Source organism: Callionymus lyra, chromosome 15, assembly GCF_982586985.1.
Source record: "Callionymus lyra chromosome 15, fCalLyr1.hap1.1, whole genome shotgun sequence".
Classification (NCBI taxonomy): Eukaryota; Metazoa; Chordata; class Actinopteri; order Syngnathiformes; family Callionymidae; genus Callionymus; species Callionymus lyra.
The window spans coordinates 17,774,042-17,801,039 of NC_141832.1; the positions used below are offsets into that span (position 1 = coordinate 17,774,042).

A 26,998-nucleotide genomic window follows, 5' to 3' on the forward strand; every position below is an offset into this window, starting at 1 on the left:
CGACGGACCGTGATAAGGAAAAGTGAAATCAGCTCAACTATGTAAACGCTAACTTAGCTGCGAATAGAAAACAAAGAGCTTCATCCCGGGCGGGTCGTGGTGACGCACGAGTGCGAGCACGTCTCCCACCTTCATGCTGTAACTCAACACCAGCAGCAAAGTGCTCCCCCACCACCAGCACCACCAGCACCACCACCACTACAAAGTCTCCTCCCCGCTCATTGAACAATTACCTCCACGCTTAATTTAGCCAGAAAGGAGTCGTTCACTTTCCCGCTTTCCCTGCCCGGAGACACTTTGTTTGACGGCCATGACTGACTGCACCAGGCAGAGTTCATCTGCTTTACATTTCACGATCAATACTTAAGTATCTCTGGAGTTTATCAACTGGTTTATCAAACCAACGAGCAGAAATTCACCGCAAAAACCACAGAAAACCTTCAAAAATCAAAATATATACTGTAAGTGAGTTCAGGCAGTGAATTCCAGATGAAAGCGAGCGTGTTGGTGCTTCTTTATTGAGTCGACATTGTTGCGATTGACAGTCAAATGTGGTTTATTTATGAAGATTTCACGAGGCTGTGCATGTTTTGATGTCAATACCAAACAATCCATGATTCAACGGAGCAGAAAACATGAGTTTATGGCCCATATTCCTCATTTTAAAACGGAGAGATTGACCTTCAAATGACTTTCGAATGGATGGTCGTGAGCGTGTTTCAACTATATTTAAGGGAAAACTTAACTTGTGTGAATAAGCGGTGATGAGTGACCACAGTTATGTGGTGGCCTCCATGTGCAGAACCTTCATGGACTCAGAGATCATGGAGCTGGTGTCAATTTGTCCATAAATACCCACTAAAAACGCTTTGTGCAGCAGGATGTCGGCGTGTTCTGGTGAGGAGAAGACTTGGTTAGAGTCACGCGAGAGTGGAAACATGCATGTTCAGCAACATGCGTTCGTTCTTCTCCTTCATTTCCTTCCTTTTCACGGATGATGTTATTGAAACTCTTCCATGTTTACAAACATCCTTATTTTTTCATCTTCCCTTCTGTTTGTTTTATTAGTATATCTGTAACTTATCTTCATTATTTCTTTCTTTCATTCATTCCCTTGTTCTTTCCTTCCTTCATTACATTATTTTACACCCTTTCGTACATTATTTCATCATATTATCTCTCTTTCATTATTTTTCTTTCTTCGCGTTGTTTTTTCTTTCTTTCTTCCATTACATTATTTCTTTCATTCTTCCCTTACATTCTTTCTGTCTTTCTTTTTTTCTTACACATTTAATTGCATACTCTCTTTCTTTTTTTTTAAACTTATTTCTCTACATTTATTTAATTGTATTCTTTCTTCCATTTCATTTTCTTATCATTACAATAAGTTTCTTTCTTTCTTTACATTTTTTCTTACGGATTTAATTACATTATTTATTTCATTAAATTATTTCTTTCAGTTTTTTCTTACTTTATTTAATTGTATTTTAGTTTTTTATTACCTTATTTAAATACATTTAGTCTTTTTTTAATTACATTGCTAATCCTTTGAATCTTCATTTTGTTCATATCTCTCTTTTTTTGAAACACTATTTTCTCATTTCTTTAATTATCTTTTTAAATAATAAAAAATATTGTGTTTTAATTATTTCTCCTTAATTCAATCCACATATAGTTTCTTTTCACTGATTCTTAGGCCTTCCTTCCTCAGACTTGAATCAACTTCTAAATCGTGGATAAATATTTAAAAATCAGAAAACATTGATGAATTAAGAGACAATAGTTAACTATATTATTTAATAATAGTTATTAAGAGAACACATTGTATCTAAATATGCATCTCATTTTAAATAAGTAATTTATTAAGTAGACCAGGGTCACAAAGCGCTTAAACAATCAAAACAATATTCAATAAAGTATATACTTTAAAGATCAAGATAAAACTGATAACACAACAGGAGTTCCAGAAAATCAAGGAAAAGCCTGAACAAATAAAAACATCTTAAGATGTTTAAGATAATAATTCAGCAGTAGTTGCTGCCGTGCATTTGAATCTTACCTTGACAGAGAAGCACGTATTCTGGAAGATTCCTCAGCGCCGTCTGGATCACATCGAAGTTTCCGCTGCCCATACAGTACATGAATGTTGGCAGGAAGTCGGTCGCCAGGCTGCGATTTAGAATAATTGAATTATTGATTGTTTAAGAAAAATGGTTGTGGAAGAAGTTTTCTCCAAATGTCCTTATTGAAGTGTGTCGTTTGTGCTTTTTTTTCCCCAAGTGTGTTTCCGTACCACGGGTTGTTCTGGATGCACCTCAGAGCCAGACTGAAAGCCATGTTGCGACTGAGCTCCTCGGACGCCGTCATGAGCCTCTGCAGGTCACTCTGTAAACAACATCGGCAGGCGTTGACTGACGCTTCTCACTGTTGACGTGCAACCGATTTTTTTTTTTAATGACTCACGATGAAGTACTGGATGATCTCCGGGTTCCTCCTCGACCTGTCTTCCACCTCTGTCAACACCTCCAGCACGTCTGTGGCAGGTGGAAAAACACAATCGGAATATTAGTCATTTTGATTTTCGGGGAGCGAGGGATACGTGATCCCTCTGCAGCTGCTCGTCCGTTACCCTCCACTGCTTCTCCTCTCGACAGCTTCTTCAGGTACATCGTCATGTCGGCCCCGCTCAGGGGGACGGAGGCGGAGATGTTCACCAGAGGCAGCGACCCGGCAGACATGTCATCTGGTGAATGTTACAGACACGTAAACTTGTGTTTAGCACTTGCAGAAAGAGATTTAACAAGTAATGCTGTAACAGTCATTTAAAATCAGGATCATACAAAAGAATAAATCATTATTACTGAAGGCAAATTCCCATAAATAACTGAGGAAATCATGCGTATTATGAAGCTAAAATCCAAAACTTTCCACCGTCAACTCTCACTCACCATCTCCGTCTTCATCAGCGACACCCGAAGAAGAGCTCTTCACCGGCAGGGTGAGTCCAGCCAGTAGAGACTTCAGTTGAACCAAGTCTGGGTTTTCAGCACAAAGATTCCTGGAAGAAAAAAAAAAAAAAAGGGTAATTATCAAATGTGGAGAAGTTTGTTTCCAATAAACTTACTGAAGGATGTTGGAGTGCTTCTGCAGGTACGGAATGGCGGCGGCGGCGTTGTTGGTGATGTATTTTTGTGTGAACTGCAGGAACTTGTTGATGAAGATTAACGGAGAGCGAGTCCTCTGGAAGTTCTGCGCAACAAATCGTCAGGTTTGATCTTTATTTGTAAGACGACTCCAGTTTTGTTAAGGAAAACTCATTATTAAGAACAATAAAATAAATATTTTCCACATCATCTATTTTAATGTATTGAACACGTTTCTTTAATTATAGTATAAATTGTGTAACACTCAGGAAAACTAAATTAATTAACTTATAATAATGAACTAGAACCAATATTATATAAAAGTATTTAAGTAAAATTCCAGTATTATTTGAAAATTAAATAAAAGTTAATTTAACTGTTGAATTTAGAAGGAGAGATATATATAAAAGCTAACTAAGTGGATTATTTACACACATCAACAATATCCTTAGGATCCCTCTTGATGAAATAAAGGTCACAGAAATAACTTGGTAAAAGGAAATTGATAAAATAAACGGAAAATAAATAATGAAATTAAAAAGAAAAGCAACGAAAATCAAAGATTGCTTTTTCATTTTGGTTCAATAAAATGTATTTCTTTAAAAACAAGCTCATATTTGAAAACAGAAAACTTAATTCAAAAATCAGTATTACGATGAAACACTAGATGGTGCTATTTAGTCACATTTCTCAATCCAGACGTAACAAAATAGGTGAAAACAACAACAATATTGACAATAATAACACACAACAACAACAAGTCATGAAGCAGTTTTAAAAATAACACTAATATTTGAGCAAAAAAAAAACAACAAGAGAGAAGTTACTTTACTGACCTGCAGAACTTTCATGAACGAGAGGAGACAATCCTGTAGCGCCTTCTGGTGGTCACTGTGGAACAGGAGCGGCTGCAGCAGCTCCAGGATAGCGAGCACGTTGCTGAAGAACAACATGTGGTTCTGCTGCCGGAACTCCTGCATGTTGAGATGAATGCGGCCGTGAAGCAGACCCGCGATCATGGGCAGGTGTCTGCAGGGACGGAGAGCAGAAGAACCCATGAGTCACTCGAGCACCAAGACTTGAAGGTGATTTTGAGTCACCGTAGCAGCAGGACAGGATGTGAGACGGCCAGCTTCCTGCAGGCGAGGTTTGCGTCGGAAACACGACCCTCGACCGCCTTGGAGTCGCCGACGTCGGCCAGAAGACTGACCAGCCGGTGGACCAGAACGTCCAGCTGGAATCGACAGAAACGATGTTCAAACTTTTCTGCTGATACACGACAGATTTACGTCCGTACCTTGCAGCTGCTGCTTTCTGCCGCTCCTCCACTGCTCAGAGTGCCCTCGGGCAGAGCGACGTGCTGGATCACCTCGGGGAAGTGCAGGTAGATCTGCAGGAGCAGGTTCTGGCAACGTTTGCTCATGGCACTGAAAGATTGAAAGATGGAAAGTATTTACAAAAGCTCTGAGTGACTTCATCATTTTTCCTCAATTTATACAATATCTTTATGGCTAATTCTGAACAAGGATTAGCTCAAATTTCTATTTTAAAACTCAAAATGAATCAATTAATCCTCGAATCACTTTTTAAGATTTATTCAATTTTTATATCTTAGATCTTTTGACACGTTTAAAAAAAACAATGCACCATCTAGCGGTGAAATCGAAACATTGCATTCATTTAAGTGGAAAAAAAGGTAAGTAAGTAAGTAATATTTATTTATATAGCGCTTTTCGAGACCAGGGTCACAAAGCGCTTAAACAATCAAAACAATACTCAAAAAAGTACATACTTTAAACTGGGTAAGTAAGTAAGTAAGTCATTTTTATTTGTATAGCGCTTTTCTGCTTTTCCAGACCAGGGTCACAAAGCGCTTAAACAATCAAAACAATACTCAATAAAATATATACTTTAAAGGCAGAAATGTCAGCAAAAAACGAAGAAGCTGAGAAGTTTAACATTCTTTTCAAGATCTTGAGAAAGAAACAAGTTTATATACAGTATATACAAGGCTCTGTGTCAATTGTACACAGTTAAAGCAGACAAAGAGGAGTTGTAGTAATAATGTTAGTTTAAATTGCTTTTAGTTTCTTTTAAATACCTACAGAGTTATTATATCTTATAGGTCTTGTTCTTCTGAATACCTAAAGAAAGAAATATTACACTAAAAGGCAAACATTTGTCTCTTTTCCCGTTTTTAAATTGTATTACTATCAAGTTAAATATTTTAAAATAAAACCTTTTTTATTAAGTAAGTTATTATTATTTGTAAAGCGCTTTTTTCAGACCAGGGTCACAAAGTGCTTAACCCTTAAAAAACAATACACAGTTAAAATACGTGCTTTAAAAGGCCAAGACAAACATCGAGACAAACACAGCAGCACCAAGAAAATTAAGACAAAGCCAGCATAAATAAAAAGGTCTTAAGACAAAGTTTTAGACATGTTTGAAATACAAAGTTAAGTAGGACAATATTCTTTTTTTTTAACTTGGTTAACACACATATTTACACCTTTTTATTTTTCTTATGAAAAGGTTGCAGTTGCAGTTGTTATGTCTTAATGACAAGTAGATGTTGATTGGATTTGTTGTTGTTTGATAATAAAGAAATACACTATTCAGACAAAATGTTTATATATGAGAAAGAAAATCACTAATGCAGATTGAAAGACACAAAGACCGCAAAACGTTGCAATGGAAATGTGTACGTGTGTTGGCTTTGTATACAGAAAACATAAATTAGTTGAGTTTAATTAAATTTATCATTGTATGTTTTTTGCAAATAGTAGTTGTATTAGGTTAAAATGCAATCTTAATTCATTGTATTACACCTAACTAACCTAATACAATTATTTGCAAAAACTTGCCATAACAGATTTCTTCTTAGTTCGTTGTCAATATTCTGCAAACCTGTCAACATTGAATTGGTTATAACAAGATGTTTCTACTGTAACTGATTTACTACATGTTTCCTTTCATCACACCTGGGAATTCACCACAGTTTTCTAGCGCAGAATGTTTTAAATTGAACAGGCTTAATGTCCGTTTTTTTTCCCCTATTTGACAGCAGAAATTAAGTCGAACAGGTAGAGGATGAAACTGACAAGCCAGAGAGAGCTTTTAAAAAAGGGGGTTTAGGGTCGCAGTGGGGGGGGGGGGGGGCTGCAGGTGGTGCTGGGGAAAGTTATGGAGAAGGGCATCCGTTAGAGGATAAAAACAAGGCAACCTTAAATCAAACCGACACATTTGCCAGCTTCAGTCATATATAAAATCCTCTTAAAGGCTCAAACACAGCTAAAGTATAACTCGACTAATGAAAGAGGTTATTAGAGTGAATCAGAGCAACCTTGAGTGAGCCGAGAATGAAATAAACAGCAGCTGATCCGACAGAATAACGTCAAACATACAATCCAGTGTTTACTCAACATAAAGGCCATAAACTTTCAAACAAGCCTTTCTTTTTTTTTTTTTTAGTGTGACTAGCAACCACTTCACCAGACAGCTTAGTCGTACTTAAAATACAGTAATTTGGGAGCTAATTTTTCTTGACCTTGGCCAAAGATTCCTCATTAAAGCGGTTTAATAAGCAGAGACATATTCATGAGGGGAGCGTTCGCCTCCACAAAGAGTCGCACCCCGAGCTCTGACAGCGTTGGTCGGGAGCAGGAATTCACAACACAAGCTAGGAGCCTCAGCCGTAATCCTCTTGGCTTCATTATAACACACTGAGCTTTTAAAGAGATCACAGCGCAGACGACTTCTGTTGCTTTTAATTTCACACCAATAGACCTCATTATCGGGTTTTTTCCCCGGGCCAGGGCTTGACAGGGAAAAAAAAGTTGGGGAAAAGTTGCTCGGAGAGAGAAAATCTCTCTCCAAAGTTCATCAATGCAAAAAAATGTTAGAGGAAACAAGTAGAAAGTCTTTGTTATTAGGGTTAATGAGGGACGTCAACGTGATTTGCTTTTGGAAAGATGGTTAAAGTGATGATGAGAACGTGACTGAGGGAGGAATTGTGATGTGACCAGTAAACAATATAAGCTCCATTTCCTTTTTCTCAACAGTACACAGTAGAGATGAATGTCAGCTGTAGTTTGCTTTACACTTCTCACAACTCTACCAACTGGTGATCAATCATAACAAAAGATAACGCTTCAAATAACCAGTATATACTGTATATATAAGCATTTCTGACAAGTTCTCTACAGTATCTTGCTTGTCCAAAAAAAAAAGTTAAAATTCTAAAAGGCAGTTAACAATGAAAAATGTTAATTCATCCAATAAAAAACGGAACTCCTCCTTTTCTCATAAATAGTAGAAATAAATTATAATGTTGGTGGAAATAATAACCCTGTTCGGGTTTCATGTTCCTCTGAAAAGTCAAAATTAAAGCGCATCAATAACTTCTATCAGAATTTGCAAATCTAAATTCTGATAGCACAATTTAATAAAAATAGAAATAAACTCAGAATGTCATTTATAAAGCTCCTCCTTTATCAATGACAAAAAATATTAATATTATGAATCTATTAATTAACACATTTGGTTCAATTTCTAGATCGAGACCCCAAATTACAGTAAATTAGTCTATTTATATGAATTATCAGGACAAGGGTTGTCAAAAGTATTTAAAAAAGCCTTGATATTAAATGTTTTATCCAGATACGATACTCATTTTCCAAAATATCGGTATTTATGAATAAGAATAATATTTATCTTAAATATGGGGGCTTTTTTTTATCCTTATGTTATCAAATACAGTATTGAATATTTCATCAGTATCAGTATACATATAAAATTATTAGTATTGTGACAACCCTAGTCAAGACTGTTGAAGAAAGTATCATCTTGTTCTTTCTCTTTATTTCTCTTTGTTCTTGTTCTTATTTTATTTTTTATTTATTTTTATGAATAATTGCTGTAGCTAATTGGAAAAAAAAAAATCAATAAATGAATCAATAAAGTTCTACCTAACCTAACCTAAGAAAGAAACGGTTAACCAGTCGCCTTGTTTAGGTCAATTAAAGACTTTTTTTATGGATAAATTTAAGTTTGGAAATTTATTTATTCTATTCTATTGTCTTTGCTGCTTGGACTTCTTGTAGGATAAAAATAAAATTTCCATGTTTGGTATCATTGTTCCTGATGACCCTTTAAATGGATTCAGAATCATCTCAGAAAACTTTAGCTTGAAAAATATCCCCAAAGATCCTTATGTTGAAAAGATTTTCCTACCCAAATAAACAAATCGGTTCTTTATTAAAAACATTAAAAAAAATAAATGTATCCAACTATTGTTTGAATTAATCAAATCGTATTAAACTGTAATTCATCTTTATGGAGTGAACACATATAGTCACATTTTTTAGGGATATTTCTGGACCACAAACATCTTATATTAACTTGGAATTATTATTTATCTAATAAGGGTTAATCAATTATTCAAACCAAACTTGGAATTCAGAAACACAGCATGTAAAATAAAGGTTCTCTACCTCTCTTTATACTTCTTGGTGCAGTTGACGAGGTACTCCGCGACCCTCTTAATGTTCCCCAGTTCGGCGTTGCAGTAGGAGTGGAGGAGGGGCAGCCGGGACTGGATGAGCGAGCAGGACGTCTGCTCCACGGAGTTGTTGTCGTTGTCTTGGCTGCTGAGCTCCGACTCCAGAAGTATCAGGTCCACCAGGCTGATCAGCTCCTCTGAGCTCAGCCGCAACACAAACTTCTCCGTTTTTTTCTGGACAAAAACACACAAATAAGTGACTGACGACACACAGATAATTGAAAGAAGTGATAAAAGCTGATGTTTAAAAGTACTTGTGGGATCTTCTGGTCACGCCCTTGCCAGATTCGGGGGATGTGGCTACAGGCCCAAAGGAAGTCCAGGGCTGAAGATGGATCCAGTCTGAAAAAACATCCAAACCTTCTTTATCATATCAAACAACAAGCTTGATTTAGAGCTTTTATCGAGGTCAACATACTTATAGTCTCTCTGTTTGGCGAGGATGGAGCTGATACACTGCAGCAATGTCGACCAGTTAGACTGATGAGTCAGCAAAGCTAACAGATATGGCCTGTAGGCTGGAGTCCCACGAGCCTAAACCACAAAACACAACCAGAAAACCAATTCAGATTATTTGTTACTCGTTAGACTTTTTTTTTTTTCCCCCTTTTCAGTATTTACCTTGTTAAGAGCGAACAACAGTTTCTGCTGAAGGTCTGGACACACAGAAGTCACCTCAGGGTCCAGATATTCCATCCAGTCCACAAGAAGTCCAGAACTCAGTCCGGATTTTATCACCTCAGTACTGAAGGAAAATGCAAAGCACACATTGGAACAACAGATTAACCAACACTAACCTCTTATAACAGGGGTGGGCAATTATAATTCTTCAAGGGCCACATTAAATTCTGTAAATGTTGTTAGGGGCCGTCAAGCAAAAAAAAAAATCCTTAAAAAGAAGGACATGCGTCAATAGGCCATGACATTTATTAAGCTAAATAAGCTGCAATTGTATTCTTGTATAGATTAATTTTTTCAAACCATTTATTAAATTAACTTAAAATAAAAAATGTTTTGAGTGATTAATATATACTCGAAAATTACACACAAAAAGGAGGGAAGTGTTATGTGAAAATGTAAATGAATAATAAACACAAAATACATTTGTTAATGCATTAAAACCATTTATACATGACCATACTTTGACATTACAAGGGCCGCATAAAAACAGTCAAAGGGCCCGCATGTGGCCCTCGGGCCGCACTTTGCCCAGGTCTGTCTTATAACCTTAAATATCAATGATAATGATAGACAGAAGACAGATGGAAAATGTTAAAAAAAAAAAGGATATGAAGAAATCTTTAATATTATATATATTAGTTTGATTTATTTTATTTAACAATATTTAAGTTTAAATACTTTTAATGATGGATTTTTTAATATAATTAAATCTTTCTTTTAATAGACAAGGAATATGAATAAGACAAAAGATAAAATCTATGCCGTTACTCAAACCTGAGTCCAAGTTCGCTTTAAACACTTACCCGTTTGCCTCGCCCTCCTTTTTAATGGCTCGCTCATCACTCTCCTGAAGCAGCAGAGAGATCACCATGGCGACGGGGCCGGCGGTACCGTTTTGGGTCCCGACGTTCATCAGGAGAGACAGAAGCTCCTCCAGATATGGAGACTTGACTTCCATCAGACCTTGTAACACTGGGAAACCACATCAACGGTCACACATATGGTCGTCAATAATAAAAATAAATATTATACAATTTAATGTCCCACACAGCGCTACCTATTGGTAACTTTGGCTAAACATTTAGAAAATAAATACTCTACTATTTTGCATTTGAAACTACTACTAATTCTAAATCTACTTGTGTTAGTGACATGTTTTATAGTGTTATGAGCTCACACAGCTGGCAGAAATCCAGACCTAAAACTAGATTCTACCTTTTGCAATGAGCTCTGCCTCAGCGTTGCACCGTTCGCCCGCCTTCAACATCGCAATTATTGTTCTTAAAGGCACATCTGTGTCCGTATGATACGCCAACGCTTCAGCCAGGTGGATGAATCCGGTGCGCACTGACAAAAAAAAGAACGCGCAGAATATATATATTTAAATGTTATTTACATGTTATCATTATCCTGCTCAAGACACTCACCATCACTGTGTCTATGTTTGAGAGAGTTCTGTCCGGCCAGAGACTTGACTAACGTCTTGAGTGGCCCCGCCTCCACGCTAGGATTGTCCAACCAGATCAGCATTTCCACAATGACTTTGAGGAACAGCGAGGAGAAGGCGTTGTCCTGAGCGACTAGACGCTGAAGAAGTTGCAGAAAACACCATTTATAGGATCATACTTTTGATTATGAGGTTTTAATTTATAAGAATGCTGTGGCTGTATTTACCAGGTACAGGTGGAGTTGACGCATGAGAGGACAGGAGAGCGAGTGGCAACGGTGCATCGACATGACGACGGGTCCTCCGTGGGCCGAGGTGAGCAAAGTGGCGATGGCTTTCAGAAGGCAGAAGGCGAGTCCGCCCGCCTGGATGTGGCCTTTCTTGGCCAACATCAGCTCTTTCGCCAAAGACTGCTGCAGAGCCAGGGACAGCTGGCTGGGCGGGGGGCCGGGCCAGCGAGCGTCCGGTTTTATCGGAAATATCTGCAATTCAACAAAAAAAGTCTGTGAGAAAATGTCTGCTTCCATTTCTTGGAAGGGCATTTTAAAGGGTCTTACCTGGAGCAACATCCCGGTCAGATCGTCTTTAGGGCCCACGGAGGGCAGCTGACTAGCAGCTCTCATCTTCACCGAGCTGAGAGGCGCTTCTGCCGACACCTTTATTTTACTTGCCTCATTAGCATCTGCACAAAAGAAATGATTTGTATGATTTCGGATATCAAAAAGAACAATAAACAATACCTCTGTTTGGAGGGAGTGAAGTGCTCAGCAAAGAATGGAAAGTGTGCCCCCCAGTGGCTCCTCGCTCGTGCTGCACCTCAACCAAGTGGGCCATGTAATCTATAAAAAAATAAATGACAATAATTAAAAAACTCAATCGGTTTAAAGGTTCTTAAAACTAACTCACGTTTGTCCATGATGTTCTCCTCCAACGTCTGCTGATCGTGAGAGACGGCCTGGTCCAAGTACTGGAGCAGTTTGCTCATGCTGGACACCGGGATGCCGAACGACTGGACGAAGAGAAGCAGCTGCTGCGGCTCCAGGTCTTGTAAAGCTGAAATAAACATAAACAACTTGAGCACAATTCTCAAGATGAGGTTATTGTGGAAGTATATCAGTGATATCAGCATGTTGAATGGTTGAATTTAACATTTCAAATATTGAAACTGAGTTTTATTTACAGAATTAAAAATAATTTCATAATAAGAATTTTTCTTTTTTTTTACAACATTATACAATATATTTTTAATAATTGATGTTGGCACTATACCGGCTTTTTATATTGCATTTAAAATGTTACAAATTATAAATATTGTTTTCTTAAAAAATTAATTATCGTATTTTCCGGACTGTAAGTCGCAGTTTTTTTCATAGTTTGGCCGGGGGTGCGACTTATACTCTGGAGAGACTTATGTGTGAAATTATTAACACATTATTACCGGTATATCATTTCACATGTTATTTTCACACTAAACCGCAAGAGGGCGCTCTAGGCCTGTGTTGATAATTTCGACGTAGAAGAGGAAGCACCGCATCTTCTACCTCCGGAGTTAGCGGAGTTGTTTAAAAGTGACACTGAGGAAGATTAAAACTAGATTTTAGTTATTTGGAGTTACACGGATGGTTTGGTAAACTTCTTAGTTATTTATGCTATAGTTATCTGAATAACTCTTAATATGTTATGTTAATATACCAGGCACGTTGTGTCATGTAACGTAAGCCTACCGTACAATTATTCAGCCTTTTGTTGCCTCTATTCTATTTTTATTTTAAATTGCCTTTCAAGATGACATGTCTGTTCTTGGTGTTGGATTTTATCAAATAGATTTCCCCCAAAAATGTGACCTATACTCCGGAGCGACTTATATATGTTTTTTCCTTCTTTATTATGCATTTTATGGCTGGAGCGACTTGTACTCCGGAGCGACTTATAGTCCGGAAAATACGGTAATTAGAATTAGAAGCCCATGTGTAAATTTATATTTGGTATATATTTGGACAAAAAACTAATTTAACCTTTCAATGTACAAATTATTGTATTCAACATTTGAAATGTTGAAAAGAAAAATCAATATTCTGATGGCACTGATTTTCTTCCAAAAGCAATTTAAAAAACTTTGACCTGTACCTGCATCGACCAATCTGGCGACTTCTGATCGGATCATCCTGAGTTTCAACCAATCGGGCAGCAGGAGAGCCTCCTCTGAGGTGTCCACCAGGAAGGCAACAGGTAGAGGCTTCTTATCAGGGAACCAGATGTCCAACAGATTGAAGAAGTCACTCTCTCCTTAAAAAGGAAAGAAAAAGATTTGAATTAAAACAATTTAAATGTGGATCCAAAAACTTACCTTTGGGAGGTCCGAGCGTGAGAAGGATGACCATAGCGTGGACGACCAGGATGTGCATCGTGGCGGTTTCTCCTGTAGTCCACCGCAGGAAAACCTGGTCCTGAGATTCAGACTGACGAAAAAAAAGTTGCTATTTAGATTCAAGTATTCCTTTTTTAACTATTTTAGCTTAACTGTGTGTTTAAAAACCAAAAAATATTGGTAAATGATTTTGCCCTTTAAAAAGTCTGTGGTCTTCAAGAAAGTTTTCTTCTGGCAATTGGTTGCTCGGGTGTGCACCAGGAAGGTAAAATGATTTCGAAAAATTGCAAGATTCTGAGAAAAATGCAATCTTAGTCGGGATAATAGGGATATAATTAGGGCTTATATGTTAAGGCACTCCAAATTCAGTGATAAATATAATGCTTATAGTAATACACTTAATCAAGTTTTTATATTATTTTACTTTAAAGGGTGACCACCTCGTTGAGTGTACAGACAACATCATTTTTGATATTATTTAAAATGAATAAAGGTTTTTTTTGTAAATGTTCTCTTCCTTTTTTTATTATATTTTTTATCAACATACGTTTACCAGTAACAAACAGATTGAAAAAAACTAAACAAAATACAGTCACATTGTATAATAACATTGTGTTCTCTCTTACAGATAGCATTCCTACTCTTAAATTCAACTATAAAATTAACATTTCTTTTAAATAAGTAGGATTTTAAAGATTATTTTAGGCCTGGACAGTTTCAAAAATGAATAATTGTATAGGCTTTACATTGATTTCCAACTAATTCCATTTGTGCACCAAAATATTTATTTACCCAAATGACAGCAACATAAAAAAAGATGATGGATATTGTATTTTTAATTTGCCAAATATATCTATCAAATATCTTTCCTTCAATTTTTCGACACAAGTTTTTTCTATTCAAATTTACATTAATTTATTCAAATTTCAAATCATAGTGGCTAGGCTTTTAAAAAAAAAGGAAAAACTTAAAAGTTAAATAAAGATATCTTCAACAAATCAATTATTTATCAATCAAATTATCTAATTTCCTTATAATATGCAAGCCTGACCTAAAGGGAAGGAGTGGCTACATGTTGTTTCTATCAAATGTTATGTTGTTCATACACATATTTTGAGTCAATATTGTATCACCCAAAAAAATTGAAAACGGAATCGCAATATTAGGAAAAATTAAAAATTAAAAGATTTATTTTCCAAATCGTTCAGCCCTAATTTTTAGCCACAGCAATGGTGACTTTGTGAGTAAGATTTTTCCTCACAGACCTTGAGTTTGTCACATCTGATCCAGAATACTGATGACTTTTGTAAGCCTTATCTCACCCAGCTGTAAAGATCTTCTCCATCTTTGGTCTTCCTCATTCGTCTGATGTATGCGGAGAAGATGTTGAGGAAAGCGCTGAGCACAGCGTCGGCCTCGGGTCTGTAGGCGTGTTTGGAGAAAAGGCTGTTCATGATCGTGGAACGCTCAACGATGAGCCGGGCAACATCCTGCAGGCCAGTAAAAAGAGAAAGTTATGAACAGGGAACTAAATTGAATAAACCTGACGTTGATCTACCAAAGCAAGATCATTGTGAGACGCCTGCTCCTCCACTGGTGCATGCTGGGAGAGGTAGATGAGGTAAGCGCTGATGGTTTGTGGGTCTGTCTCCATGTGTATAGCCTAAAGAAGCAAAAGGTTTAGCAAAAGATGAAGATTAAGGATCTGAAATAGCGATTCTCACCTGCTGTAGAGCCGTGGAAGTCATTCCTCGCACACTGTCGAACATGGGAAGCTTCGGGAGGTCCTGCAGCAGCCACTGGTAACCTGGCAACAGCTCGCCATCTGTAGAGTCTTCCTCCATCGGCTGGTCTCGCTCCTCTCCATCTTTCAAGCCACCCTCGCTCAGAACCAGAGACAGGCCCTGCAGGGAAAATGAACCATTAATAGTTGTTCATAATCTCATAATCCGGGATCAGCACCTTCATGGCCAGCACTCGTGAAGCCACTTGAGAGGAACTGAGCCGCCGCAGGAAGTAGTCCAGGACTTCACATGTTGTCTGCTCATCAGCTTTGGGACCCAGCAGAAGATCCTGAAGCCGACCGAGCAGCTGCCTCTGCTTCTGTTGTCTCTGAAATGACATTTAAATAAATAATAATATTCATCGACGTTTAAACTGTCAACCAACAATCTTACCTGTCTCTTCTTGGCCCGCTGCTCTTTGCTCTCCGCTTCATCGTCGTCATCTATCGTGAGAGAGTCGTCTGCGGCGTCATGCAGCAGGAACTCACACAGGCACTGCACCGGCAGCACGTCCAAGGACCCCTCGCTGGACTGGACCAGATCAGCCAGCCAAGGCATGGACTGAGAGGAGGCCTGCAAACAAGGGGAACATTAGGACAAGTCAGATGGTTTCAGGTAGTCGTATAGAAACGTGTTTGTCATGAAGATGCTGGAATCTGATTCAAGCTGACTTCTATATCTCAAACAAACTCAAGTAGTTGTGAGATACCTACAATAACAGGTTGATGTCTCTAATGTGGACACATACATACATGTACACATCTATAGTAAAAAGCTTATTTCTGTTACATTATTATACTGAAAGGTTTGTCAACTATTCTAAAAACAATAAATAAACAAAATGAAATATGTTTAATTGACTATTATTTTAAGAAAAAGTAAAAAAAAAAAAAAAAAGTAAAACATAAGAACCACTCATTTAGGCCCATGTTTCAATATTATAATAATGAAAACATTAACCAATAAAACCAAAACGCAATTATAAAAATGACAATTATTGTAACATTTATAAAAACAGCAACAACAACGTCAAGGACCAAAAAAAAATTTAAATAAAGAATTTGTATGCTAGGTTGCAGAGAGAAAGTTAAAAAAAGAGGAAAAGTAGACTTAATATTCTATACATTGTACATGATTTCAGTAGAAACATGTGTGATATGTATTGTAAACTGATTTTAACTGATTAGATGAAACAAAAACAAAACGTCAAATTTCTCAATCAATTAAGTCAATGAGACCCAATCTCTTTTAAAGAAAATGTTCCTTGTAAATTATGTATTACAATGTTGTTATTATTATTATTTACTTACTCTTAGTTCACATGTATGTATTATTTACTTTGTACAGATGTATGTAATAACATCATTTAAATAAATCAGATAATCTGAACTCTAAAAAGCGGAAAATGCAAAAACAGTATCATCACCTGTCTCTGGATGATGTTAAGGAGGAAGTCAGGGCTGCGGCTGCGGCAGAGGAGGTGACCGAGTCGCAGGGACTGGTTCAGGGTCTTGACTTGCTCCTGGACCTGAGGTGGAGGTTTACGAGGTGGACCTCTGGAAGTATTCATGTCAGAAACAAGTATTAACAACGAGGGATGCAATAATGCGAATTGTAATTTTTCTAAACTTTTGCAGAGTTTTACAAGATTTTTTTTTGTAGTTATAGAAGAAAAGTTACATTTAAACTTAAGAAACAGATCAATACAAACTAGCTATTAAAAATGAATTCATTCCGAAAACTGAACAAATCAATATGAAAACAGATAAACAGCTGGTGTTTTCTTCTAGCGAAAATGATAAATATAGTGTTTTCTCTCACCGTGGCTCCAGACTGGTCAGCTGAGATAAGAGCAGACTGTTGCTCTCGGTGATGGTTTGCTTGGTAGAAGCTGCAGCCAAGTGGCTTTCAAAGGCCAGAATCTCCTGTTTCTCCCTCTGAGAGACCTGCAACTCACGATTGATCATCTCTGTCTTTGTGTCGTCGTCGGCAACCGTGCAGGGCGGGTAGGTGTAGTTACTAAAACGGGAAACACATTTGATTAACTGTAAGAAAAACTTTTTAAAAATAAGTTGACTTTACTTTGTCATAACCATCTCCATCAGCATCTTCAGAGTCGGATAGCCGTCCCATGCAGCCAAGCCTTTAAGAAAAAAGTTAAAAGATGTTACGTAAACAAGTGAACAGATAGAAAAAGTGTCTGTAAATATGAAAAAAATATATGTAATTACCTATTTTCTGTGGATTGAAGGCAGCGACGACGAGCAGCAACAACCAAGCTTTCCAGTAAAGTGCGGATATGGCCAAGTTTGGAGGCTGATACCTAAAAAAGAAGGCGTCAATTATAGGTTTGCTGCTTTCAGAAGAGAATATAAATGCTTTATCGTACCCTGAGGGAAGCTGGATGTTCTCAGGATGATGGTACGTGCACAGGTTCAAGACAGCGTCAATCAATTGAATCCTCTCTACTTTCAAAACCTCTAAATCTTGGGAGAAGAATGCACTTAAATATTGTGTATAAAAGTAAACAACATTAAAACTAAATGAACAGTTTGTTTGTTTACCATCTGACTGAACTCCTGCCGCCCTCTTCACCAAATGATCGGCGAGCTCCATGGCATCAGCCGGACCAAGAGGCAGGTCTCGGGACAGTCCGATCACCAGGATGCGCATCAGCGTGTCCTCCAGCAGGGGCACCTCCGAGCAGAGGCGGAGGAAGAAACTGGAATAGAACAGTATCAATTACGACACATAAACACGCTCCAACACCTGCAATGTTGAGGTTCAATTGCCAACCTCCTTTCCAGTGAAAAATGACTTGATGTATTTTTAGACCTACTTTCTGTCGCTCTCCGGGGGCCAGTTGTCCCACTTGTAGTACGTCTCCGGCTGCTCCGTGAACAGAACCTTGTGTAGGCTGTTGGTGTGCAGTGGAAGGAAAATAAGCTTCACATCCTTCTTCTTTCTATAAAAAATACTAACCAGTGGATGTAGTCTTTGGAGCCGACTTTGCTGATGGTTGGAACTACAGTGTGAAGCCACCACACCGCGTCTCTCTGTATGGCTGCGATCTGATTCTGGAAGGATCGGAGGGCCTCCAGATCTGAAGTTTGAACACACTTGTTAACCAAAGCCGCTTAAATGTGATCTATTTGACTTGTTTTAAAACAGATTTGTCACTCACTTTTCTTCTCCCCCTTGTCCCAGGCTACCCCGGCCTCTTTGACTTGGGCTGTGATGCCCAACATCATCGACACAGTCAGTAAATCGGTGACTTGGATGACAAACCGTTCCTGCAGGGAAAAACGTGGAATTAGTATCGATCAAAGTGAGCTTCCTCTGAGGTTTATTACTTTAAACTCCATGTCAACGTAGCTGGATTCTTTTCGCTCCTGCATTAAACCAAAACAGAAGGGCTGGAAATTGATCTCATGCTTGGTCTGTTTGATTATCTCCCTCAATAAAGCGCGGGACGCTCGCAGATAATCGTCCTTGTTGGTGAGCAAGTCCTGGAACACCATGGCCAGGAACTATAAAGAAAGAGAGGGCTGGTAATTACACAGGTGGTGCACATTCTTTAAACATTTTGAAAAACAAGCATAAGTCACCTTCGGTGCCTGTTCTGGACTGTGCTGGAGGACAGTGTGGAGAACTTGCATGTTGTTGGGATTCCTGGCGTTCGAAAGCTCATTGAAGATCACCAGCTTTACCATAGTGGCTAGATTGTCTCTGTTCGCATTCAGTAGCTCTCTGCACATAAAGAAAGTAACATTTAACTAAAAGTATTATTGATTATCTGATTTTATGTTCTTTGCTTAAATTTGTGAAACATGCATTTATTTTTCAGCATTGCAAATAAACGGCAATAATATACAGCATTTTTAAGAAGCTCACAATTTCTTTAATAAGCAAAAAGCAATTTTAGCTGAAAAGATGCCATTAGGTGAAGTAGCTCTCTTTCACCTTTGATTTAGAATTATATAGAACTTTACAAAAAGAACAATAGATGACAAAAGAAGTCATGAGGTTAAAAAATAACCTCAATCACTACCTTTAACTTACACAATAAATGGTAGATGTTCAATTATAACGTAACATACAGTGCCTTGCGAAAGTATTCGGCCCCCTTGAACCTTTCAACATTTTGCCACATTTCAGGCTTCAAACATAAAGATATAAAATTTTTAATTTTTTGTCATGAATCAACAACAAGTGGGACACAATCGTGAAGTGGAACGAAATTTATTGGATAATTTAAACTTTTTTAACAAATAAAAAACTGAAAAGTGGGGCGTGCAATATTATTCGGCCCCTTTACTTTCAGTGCAGCAAACTCACTCCAGAAGTTGAGTGAGGATCTTTGAATGATCCAATGTTGTCCTAAATGACTGATGATGATCAATAGAAGGCACCTGTGTGTAATCAAGTCTCCGTATAAATGCACCTGCTCTTTGATAGTCTCAGGGTTCTGTTTAAAGAGAGAACCATGAAGACAAAGGAACACACCAGGCAGGTCCGAGATACTGTTGTGGAGAAGTTTAAAGCCGGATTTGGATACAAAAAGATTTCCCAAGCTTTAAACATCTCAAGGAGCACTGTGCAAGCAATTCTATTGAAATGGAAGGAGTATCAGACCACTGCAAATCTACCAAGACCCGGCCGTCCCTCCAAACTTTCATCTCAAACAAGGAGAAGACTGATCAGAGATGCAGCCAAGAGGCCCATGATCACTCTGGATGAACTGCAGATAACTACAGCTGAGGTGGGAGAGTCTGTCCATAGGACAACAATCAGTCGTGCACTGCACACATCTGGCCTTTATGGAAGAGTGACAAGAAGAAAGCCATTTCTCAAAGATATCCATAAAAAGTCTCGTTTAAAGTTTGCCACAAGCCACCTGGGAGACATACCAAACATGTGGAAGAAGGTGCTCTGGTCAGATGAAACCAAAATCAAACTTTTTGGCCACAATGCAAAACGATATGTTTGGCGTAAAAGCAACACAGCTCATCACCCTGAACACACCATCCCCACTGTCAAACATGGTGGTGGCAGCATCATGGTTTGGGCCTGCTTTTCTTCAGCAGGGACAGGGAAGATGGCTAAAATTGATGGGAAGATGGATGGAGCCAAATACAGGACCATTCTGGAAGAAAACCTGTTGGAGTCTGCAAAAGACCTGAGACTGGGACAGAGATTTATCTTCCAACAGGACAATGATCCAAAACATAAAGCCAAATCTACAATGAATGGTTCACAAATAGACGTATCCAGGTGTTAGAATGGCCAAGTCAAAGTCCAGACCTGAATCCAATCGAGAATCTGTGGAAAGAGCTGAAGACTGCTGTTCACAAACGCTCTCCATCCAACCTCACTGAGCTCGAGCTGTTTTGCAAGGAAGAATGGGCAAGAATTCCAGTCTCTCGATGTGCAAAACTGATAGAGACATACCTCAAGCGACTTGCAGCTGTAATTGCAGCAAAAGGTGGCGCTACAAAGTATTAGCGCAAGGGGGCCGAATAATATTGCACGCCCCACTTTTCAGTTTTTTATTTGTTAAAAAAGTTTAAATTATCCAATAAATTTCGTTCCACTTCACGATTGTGTCCCACCTGTTGTTGATTCATGACAAAAAATTAAAATTTTATATCTTTATGTTTGAAGCCTGAAATGTGGCGAAATGTTGAAAGGTTCAAGGGGGCCGAATACTTTCGCAAGGCACTGTATATTAGCCGTTGTTTGCAAAGGTTATTGGTTTTGATTCAACATGAAGGTCAATAAATTAAACTGATGCGTTTTCTAACTTTAACAATATGAATATGGCTGGCGTAAGATATGAAAAAGAACAGTGACATCACAGACCTGACACAGAGCATGTACTGGTTCAACAGGACTTTGGGTTTGAGTCGGATCTTGATCAAGTTGGAGACCACCTCCATATCATCTGCCCCGTGCGTGTTGCAATTGATGCACAGGGACATGAGGAGATCTTGGGCCGGTCGTGTCAACTGAAGAAACAGAAAGAAAAATTAAAGCTTCCCAAATACTTTTTCACCTTAAATGTGTAACTATTATAAATCACCAAATGATTAAGCCACGTTGATATGACTTGCCTTTGGGTTCTGAAGCCACATCTCCAGCCGCTGCACGGCCATAAGTCTTGCCTCTTTGTAACCGCACGTGGCTGTGAGCAGACGCAGCAGGTTCCTGGACACATTGTCCATGGGTTGCCTACGATTCAACTGATCCCTCAGAACTTCCAGAACGTAATCTTCCACACTCTCTGCCAGCTCTTCATATCTGCAATAAAAAATAAGCAATAAAACATGTTTTATTATGAGCTGACAGTGAAAACTTGAGTCATTATTTAGCTCTTCCAACCTCGGCATGATCTGTCCTTCGTCCTCAGGGCTGAGTTTCTCCTCAGCTATCAGCAGTTCTGTCTGGCTGTCATCCTCATCAGGGTTTGATGGATGAGGGCTGCTTCCTAGAATGATCGTAAATTAGATAAATAATCACAATTCTGGGGTTAAACTTAAGCAGATTTTCTTTGTAATACCTGCACTGAGGTCCCCTGCTGTGCGACCAGTGTCGGCCTGCAGCAACATACTTTTAGGAGGCATCTTTGTTCCAAAAGCAGTTTGGATGTTGTCAACAAAGTTTTTACAGTGGGAACTGTCCACCCAGATTCGTTCACCCAGAGAGTCTTCAATGTAAACCTGAACATAGAAATGTCAAATGACAAAGTAAAGTAACTTAGATTTAATCAAAACAACTGTAAATTACCATTATTTTTGGTAGTTATCCAACACACAGTTCAAGAATGTTTTTATTAAAGCTATTCTAGCCAATACATGTATCAAAAAAGAAATACATTCTAATAAGAAAGTTTACAATATTAAAAAAGCAGATCTAGTCTCATTTATTAACGTTTAAAAACAATTGTGGTAAACTGGAAAACAATGGAAACACATGCCAGGATTATAAACTCAATTTAGTTTAGGTTTTTAAGTTGAGCACGAAATAGTGAAGGTTATGGGTATTCTTCTTACCTTAACAAAGATTTCAGGCCAGTTTTCGTCCTCTTCATAGGCCGCCATCAACAGGTTACAGGCAAGAACAGACACCAGGCTGTTGCCTTTGGCCTTGAAGTTTATGGAAGCATCTCGGCGCAGGAGGCTGCACAAAGCCTAGATTGAGAGAAGGGCAAAAGTATAAAGGGGCCTAAGTTTCAAAGTTCAGTTAAGTTAACGTTAAGAAAGATCAAAACATGAGTGACCATATGTTTACATGAGCTAAACGGTGTATTGACTGACATTCTACGTGGATTTTTGTTAAGGAAATACTTATTATTATTATCAATATAGAGTTGTGTTGGACAGGCTGATTTTGTCCTTTCATTTTTTTCTTTTTGTTATTTTCACCGTGTGTGTGACTTTTAAACATTGTTTTAATTATACAACATTAAAGCATAGACTGATGGGATTGGATTGTAATTGTACATTGTAATGTAAAAATCAATAAAGATGTTTTTAAAAAAAAAAAGACTATTCTCTTCTAAAGAAAAAGGACTTTACTACCATATACTACTTGATTTTCAATATTTATTCATTTGAAGGTATATAGAGGTAACATGTATTGAGTTTTGGTCACAAATGTATTCATTAAATTTACTTTTGATATGACATTATATTAAGAAACTACTTAAGACGTTTTTATTAGTTCAGGCTTTTCCTTGATTTTCTGGAACTTCTGTTGTGTTATCAGTTTTATCTTGACCTTTAAAGTATATACTTTATTGAATATTGTTCTGATTGTTTAAGCGCTTTGTGACCCTGGTCTGGAAAAGCGCTATACAAATAAAAATTACTTACTTACTTACTTACAATTTATTAGTAAAATTCTGTCTTAAAAATGTAATATGTATATGCTAAATTATTACCTCATCTATTTGTTTCAATACTTTAACAATATGTTTCTATACTTTAATACAGGCATCTTACCTCGATTATTCCTTCCGTTGCAAAGACATTGGGCTTGATTTTGGCCAAAAACATAAGACTAAGGTATAGAGTTATGTCAGGTTTGGCTCTGTTCAACTTAAGTTGCTTGACAGCGCCACATAGCAAGCCCTCGATGCGATCGTCGTTTCCTTCCGACTCTGCTGCCTCAATCTCATCCAGCAACACTACCGGTGACACTGAAAAAAGATTGCAGTGAGCATGAGCAAAATAATGACTGACTTGTAATTGTTTTACCTTCAATAGGAACTACAGAGGGCTCTTTGATGGAGGGCGATATCGCCCTCTTGTCCACAGCAGCGACATCTGCAAGTCGTCCGAGGGCGCTGACCGGAGGAGTCGTGGAGAGTTTTGGCCTCTTGGTGAGACTGGACAGTCCGGCCGACGAAGGCAGGCTGGAGGCGGTCTCTCTCTTGCGGTCAGCAGGTAACCCTGTGGCTGCCGGCTTCAGGAGGACAGCAGGGGCCTTTGGCTCCCCACTTTGACTTTTTGATCCAAGAGCAATGAAGTCTCCTGGCGGTGGGTGACCTGTGGAAGTTTTTTGACAAGTTGTCATTCATGCACAGTACAAACACTGAAATGCAAGTGAATGTTAATGTACCTGAAGTCTTTGCAGCGCTCGGGCGCCTCAGAGTTGCTGGTTTTGCTCGGTTCATGTTGCTAAGATGCCAGGTAGTTCATTTCCTAGAACTTTCTGTCAAAGAAATAAAACAGAAAAAAAAACATTGGTTAACAGTGAGTTCATACTAAAGATAATTCCCTCAATTTACGTCAATCATGCGATAGAAACTATTAACCATTGCCCGAATTTTGTGTCTAAAGGAAGCATTAATTGTTACGTGAAACCGGTTAAATATTTCAATGACCAAATACATGCTAAGCTAACAACAAACGCGCCTCATGCCAAATAAAAACTTCACCAGCTAAACTGACTTCTCGAAACCTACCACATAATCCGAGGCGACACAAGTGACTCGTGTGGTTCTCTCGCCTAAAACATATGTTTGTTCAGAATAAATGACACAATTATAACGGTAGTAAACAAAAGCTATCAATTCATCCGACTTTAGGGGATGTTCTTCTTCTTTGACATTATAGCCGGTCCACCACCATCATGACGGGGGACACCGCCCTCTAGTGTTCAGGAACTGACTCAGTTGGATTAAAACAAATTAAATTAAAATAATATATGTTGACACTTTTTTTTTTTTTAATCATTAGCCTTAAACTCTTATGTTTGTATCTGCTGTAATCCCATAAAAAATATAACATTAATTAAATAATTAATTCAAATTTCTAAGCAGTCGCGTCAAGCAGATCTTATTATTTCGATAATAACCTCAGGATGATATTCAACACTGATGTCTTCCTGTGATATTAAACACACATGTCACTCCTTTTATGTGCTTTCCAAAAATGACGGTAATATGCTTGATGTATTGTACACCCAGATACTACTGCGTCACTACTACTCTAACCTCAAGCATCGATTCATATTTCAAATAAAACCGCATCGGTTTCAGTCAAACAGTTGACAAGAAAGAAAAAGGATGTTTATGTCATCATCCTATTGTGCCTCAAACACAAATACACTTTCAATATTTGAACCCACTCAAACACTAAAACATGTTAGTTGACGTTTTATATATATTAATAATAAATCTGTAAATTAAAGCGTTGAAGGAGTTAAATTAATACATTTGTACTTTAATCGCAAAGGTGTGTTTTTTTTCGTTCAGACTTTATTTCCTTTTTCAATATAGATTTTAACGAATATGAGCCCATTTGAAAACTTTCTAAAGTGCTGAGTCAACACTAGAGGGCGCCACTCTCCGCTGATGTATTCCCACTACTGTCTGACGAAAATATGTATTTAATAATTAATCATTTAATTTGAATACAAGTATAAGACTAAATGTTGTTTGTTTCTGTCCATCTTTGCTATTACCTGGTTAATGTCAATAACACCCATATTACAGTTTGTTTTGTGTGTTGATACTATATAGAAATAACTTTATTGATACCTTGGAATATGTTTGTTTTTTTCATCTAAGGGCATTAGTTGGAAAATAAAGCCGATTTTGAGTTGAGTACGTCAATTGTGACGTTTGCACTATTGACTTTGGCTGTGTATTTCAGTATGACATGACTTGTATTTTGGAATTTTTGTATCTGTGATGACGTGATGCGTTTGACTTAATAAAGCAGGGCGCCACCTAGTGGATTCTGAAAAATAAAACACTGCTTCATAAACCTTAATCAGCGTATCATCCGCATATTATGTGTGTATTTTTGCTTTGATTTATTAGTAAGACATGTGTTAACTCTTAAGTGTGTAGCAGTGAATTCACGTGTTGTGCTTTTTGTATTTGTCGGTATTAATAAGTGGTTGAATTATTGCTATGTGTTATTATATGAGCAACTATGCCTTTATTTTTGGAAATATTTGTGTATTTTGGATAAATATTTATGTTTTGCATTACAGGAGTTAGAAGGAATTGATGTGTTCCCTATAAGGGTTCGGAAAAATGTGAATAAGGGAAGAAAAAATTGGACTTTAAATAATGTAAACCAAAACAAAACGCTAAGCAACATGTATGAAATAGAAAAGCAGGTTTATATATATATATACAGTATGTTTAATGCATTTGATTTTAATAAAACATTTATATATACATTAGACAAAGCATATGATACACAAGATTTTCAGGGACATGATAAAAAAATGACCAAAAACAAATAACTATAAATGCTTTTTTATATTTTTATATTTTTATAAGAGTACAAAATAAAGTTGTGAGTTAGCTGACATTTTTTTTTTACAGTTTTTTAGCTTTACCTCTGACCTCATGAACACAGTCGTATTATTTTCCCTTTTCTTATGCTATCATCCAACAACTCTTTCCACTGTGCTCTTGCTGTGTTCCACTGACTCTTGACCCGTCATACTTTCTTTATAAATCTGCTGCGCCACACTCTGGTCCAGCGGCGGTGACGCGCCTCGGCTGCTGACGCCACTGCAGCGACGGCAGCGCCTCTCCAACCAGACGCCGGGTTACGTAAAGTGTTTTCATATGAAACACATTTGGGGTGAAGTCAGTGGAATGTTTGGTCGATGTTCCGAGTTAAATCTTCTGTCATCGGCTTCATCTCGCTTCACCGGCTGATCCTTCGCATCTGGAGAGGGATAATTCATGATCCAATTAGATGTTGTTTTTTTATATCCACTCACATTTGTTTTGGATCATTATCACTGTTGCCATGTCAGCTTTAAACATCTGCCCCGCTGTAAATAAGCCTCCAATTTTGAGCATAAAAGTAAAGGAGGGAAGGGAAAAAAAAAGCAGGGGCCTCTCTGTGCCAGATCATATTTCTAACTTCAACAGTCTGAGTCAGAAGGCGGCAAGATTAGTGACTCGAAGTGACTTCCTGTAATCCAAAACTGGCTGGAATTGCCCAGATACCCCACGGCCCATTGATCCAACCCAAAGCCCCCTGACAAGTGCTGCTGCCGGTCGGACACGGCGAGTGTATTCCAGGTCATCTGCGGTCAGATGGACAGCGTTGGAAGGAAATATTCCCACACGTTCAGAGTTTTTTTCCATGACACGAAAAGGAAACATTTGGAAATAAATAAAGAGTAATGAGAAACAATTGGTAGTAACGTCCCGGTCACCGGTGGTGAGTCGTCCCGTGAGGTCTTCATCAATAGTCTCCGTTGTTCGGTAACGACCTGATCCTTATTAGAGATGAATGTTTGTACGTCAAAATAGATGATTGACTTCACCACCCAGTCTTATCGTGACTCTCATCTGTGTCAGGGGAAGTCGTTTGAGTTACATTTCCTGCTTTGTCGTCCATTTGTTTCGCTCTCTATGTCAGAAAAAGTGTGGGATGTGGGCCATATGTAGCCCCTTGACTGTATTTATGAGTCCCTGTTGAAGATCATGAATCCAACAATTTAATTTGTATGATTTCTATGACACATTTA

The 26,998-nt window shown here is 38.0% G+C and overlaps 1 protein-coding gene across 2 annotated transcripts; it reads right to left on the bottom strand.

The window, feature by feature from the left end:
* Window positions 1–490: 490 nt before the first annotated feature.
* Window positions 491–24,093, bottom strand: ints1 (integrator complex subunit 1). Of its 2 annotated transcripts, none has more exons than XM_087808588.1 (48): window positions 23,955–24,093; window positions 23,609–23,701; window positions 23,245–23,535; window positions 22,990–23,186; window positions 22,039–22,176; window positions 21,546–21,705; window positions 21,368–21,473; window positions 21,100–21,286; window positions 20,849–20,994; window positions 18,595–18,736; window positions 18,340–18,516; window positions 18,171–18,279; window positions 17,969–18,089; window positions 17,826–17,903; window positions 17,551–17,708; window positions 17,376–17,472; window positions 17,218–17,309; window positions 17,069–17,129; window positions 16,808–17,005; window positions 16,413–16,542; window positions 15,380–15,559; window positions 15,165–15,314; window positions 14,927–15,106; window positions 14,761–14,865; window positions 14,525–14,692; window positions 13,182–13,293; window positions 12,962–13,120; window positions 11,741–11,887; window positions 11,575–11,673; window positions 11,392–11,516; window positions 11,062–11,316; window positions 10,815–10,974; window positions 10,603–10,734; window positions 10,191–10,359; window positions 9,328–9,451; window positions 9,125–9,240; window positions 8,961–9,048; window positions 8,639–8,880; window positions 4,441–4,570; window positions 4,244–4,377; window positions 3,980–4,172; window positions 3,125–3,249; window positions 2,949–3,058; window positions 2,630–2,743; window positions 2,464–2,534; window positions 2,294–2,385; window positions 2,060–2,169; window positions 491–894 (listed from the first exon to the last, which is right to left on the bottom strand). In XM_087808588.1, the coding sequence occupies exons 2-48, from the start codon at window positions 23,661–23,663 to the stop codon at window positions 779–781; spliced, it is 6,549 nt and encodes a 2,182-aa protein (XP_087664714.1). In that variant the 5' UTR covers window positions 23,664–23,701; window positions 23,955–24,093; the 3' UTR covers window positions 491–778. The 2 variants fall into 2 exon arrangements, with proteins under 2 accessions (XP_087664714.1, XP_087664715.1); XM_087808589.1 differs by having other exon boundaries at window positions 23,609–23,697; window positions 23,955–24,081.
* Window positions 24,094–26,998: the final 2,905 nt, after the last annotated feature.

What these genes read in the sequence shown, in the direction of transcription:
- ints1 (XM_087808588.1), bottom strand. Translation starts at nt 23,663, where the DNA reads ATGAACCGAGCAAAACCAGCAACTCTGAGGCGCCCGAGCGCTGCAAAG. An exon ending in GAAGGACAGATCATGCCGAG is followed by an intron (nt 21,287 to 21,367) that starts GTTGGAAGAGCT and finishes TTTTTATTGCAG; the next exon opens with ATATGAAGAGCTGGCAGAGA. An exon ending in TTCACTCCCTCCAAACAGAG is followed by an intron (nt 11,517 to 11,574) that starts GTATTGTTTATT and finishes TCTTTTGTGCAG; the next exon opens with ATGCTAATGAGGCAAGTAAA.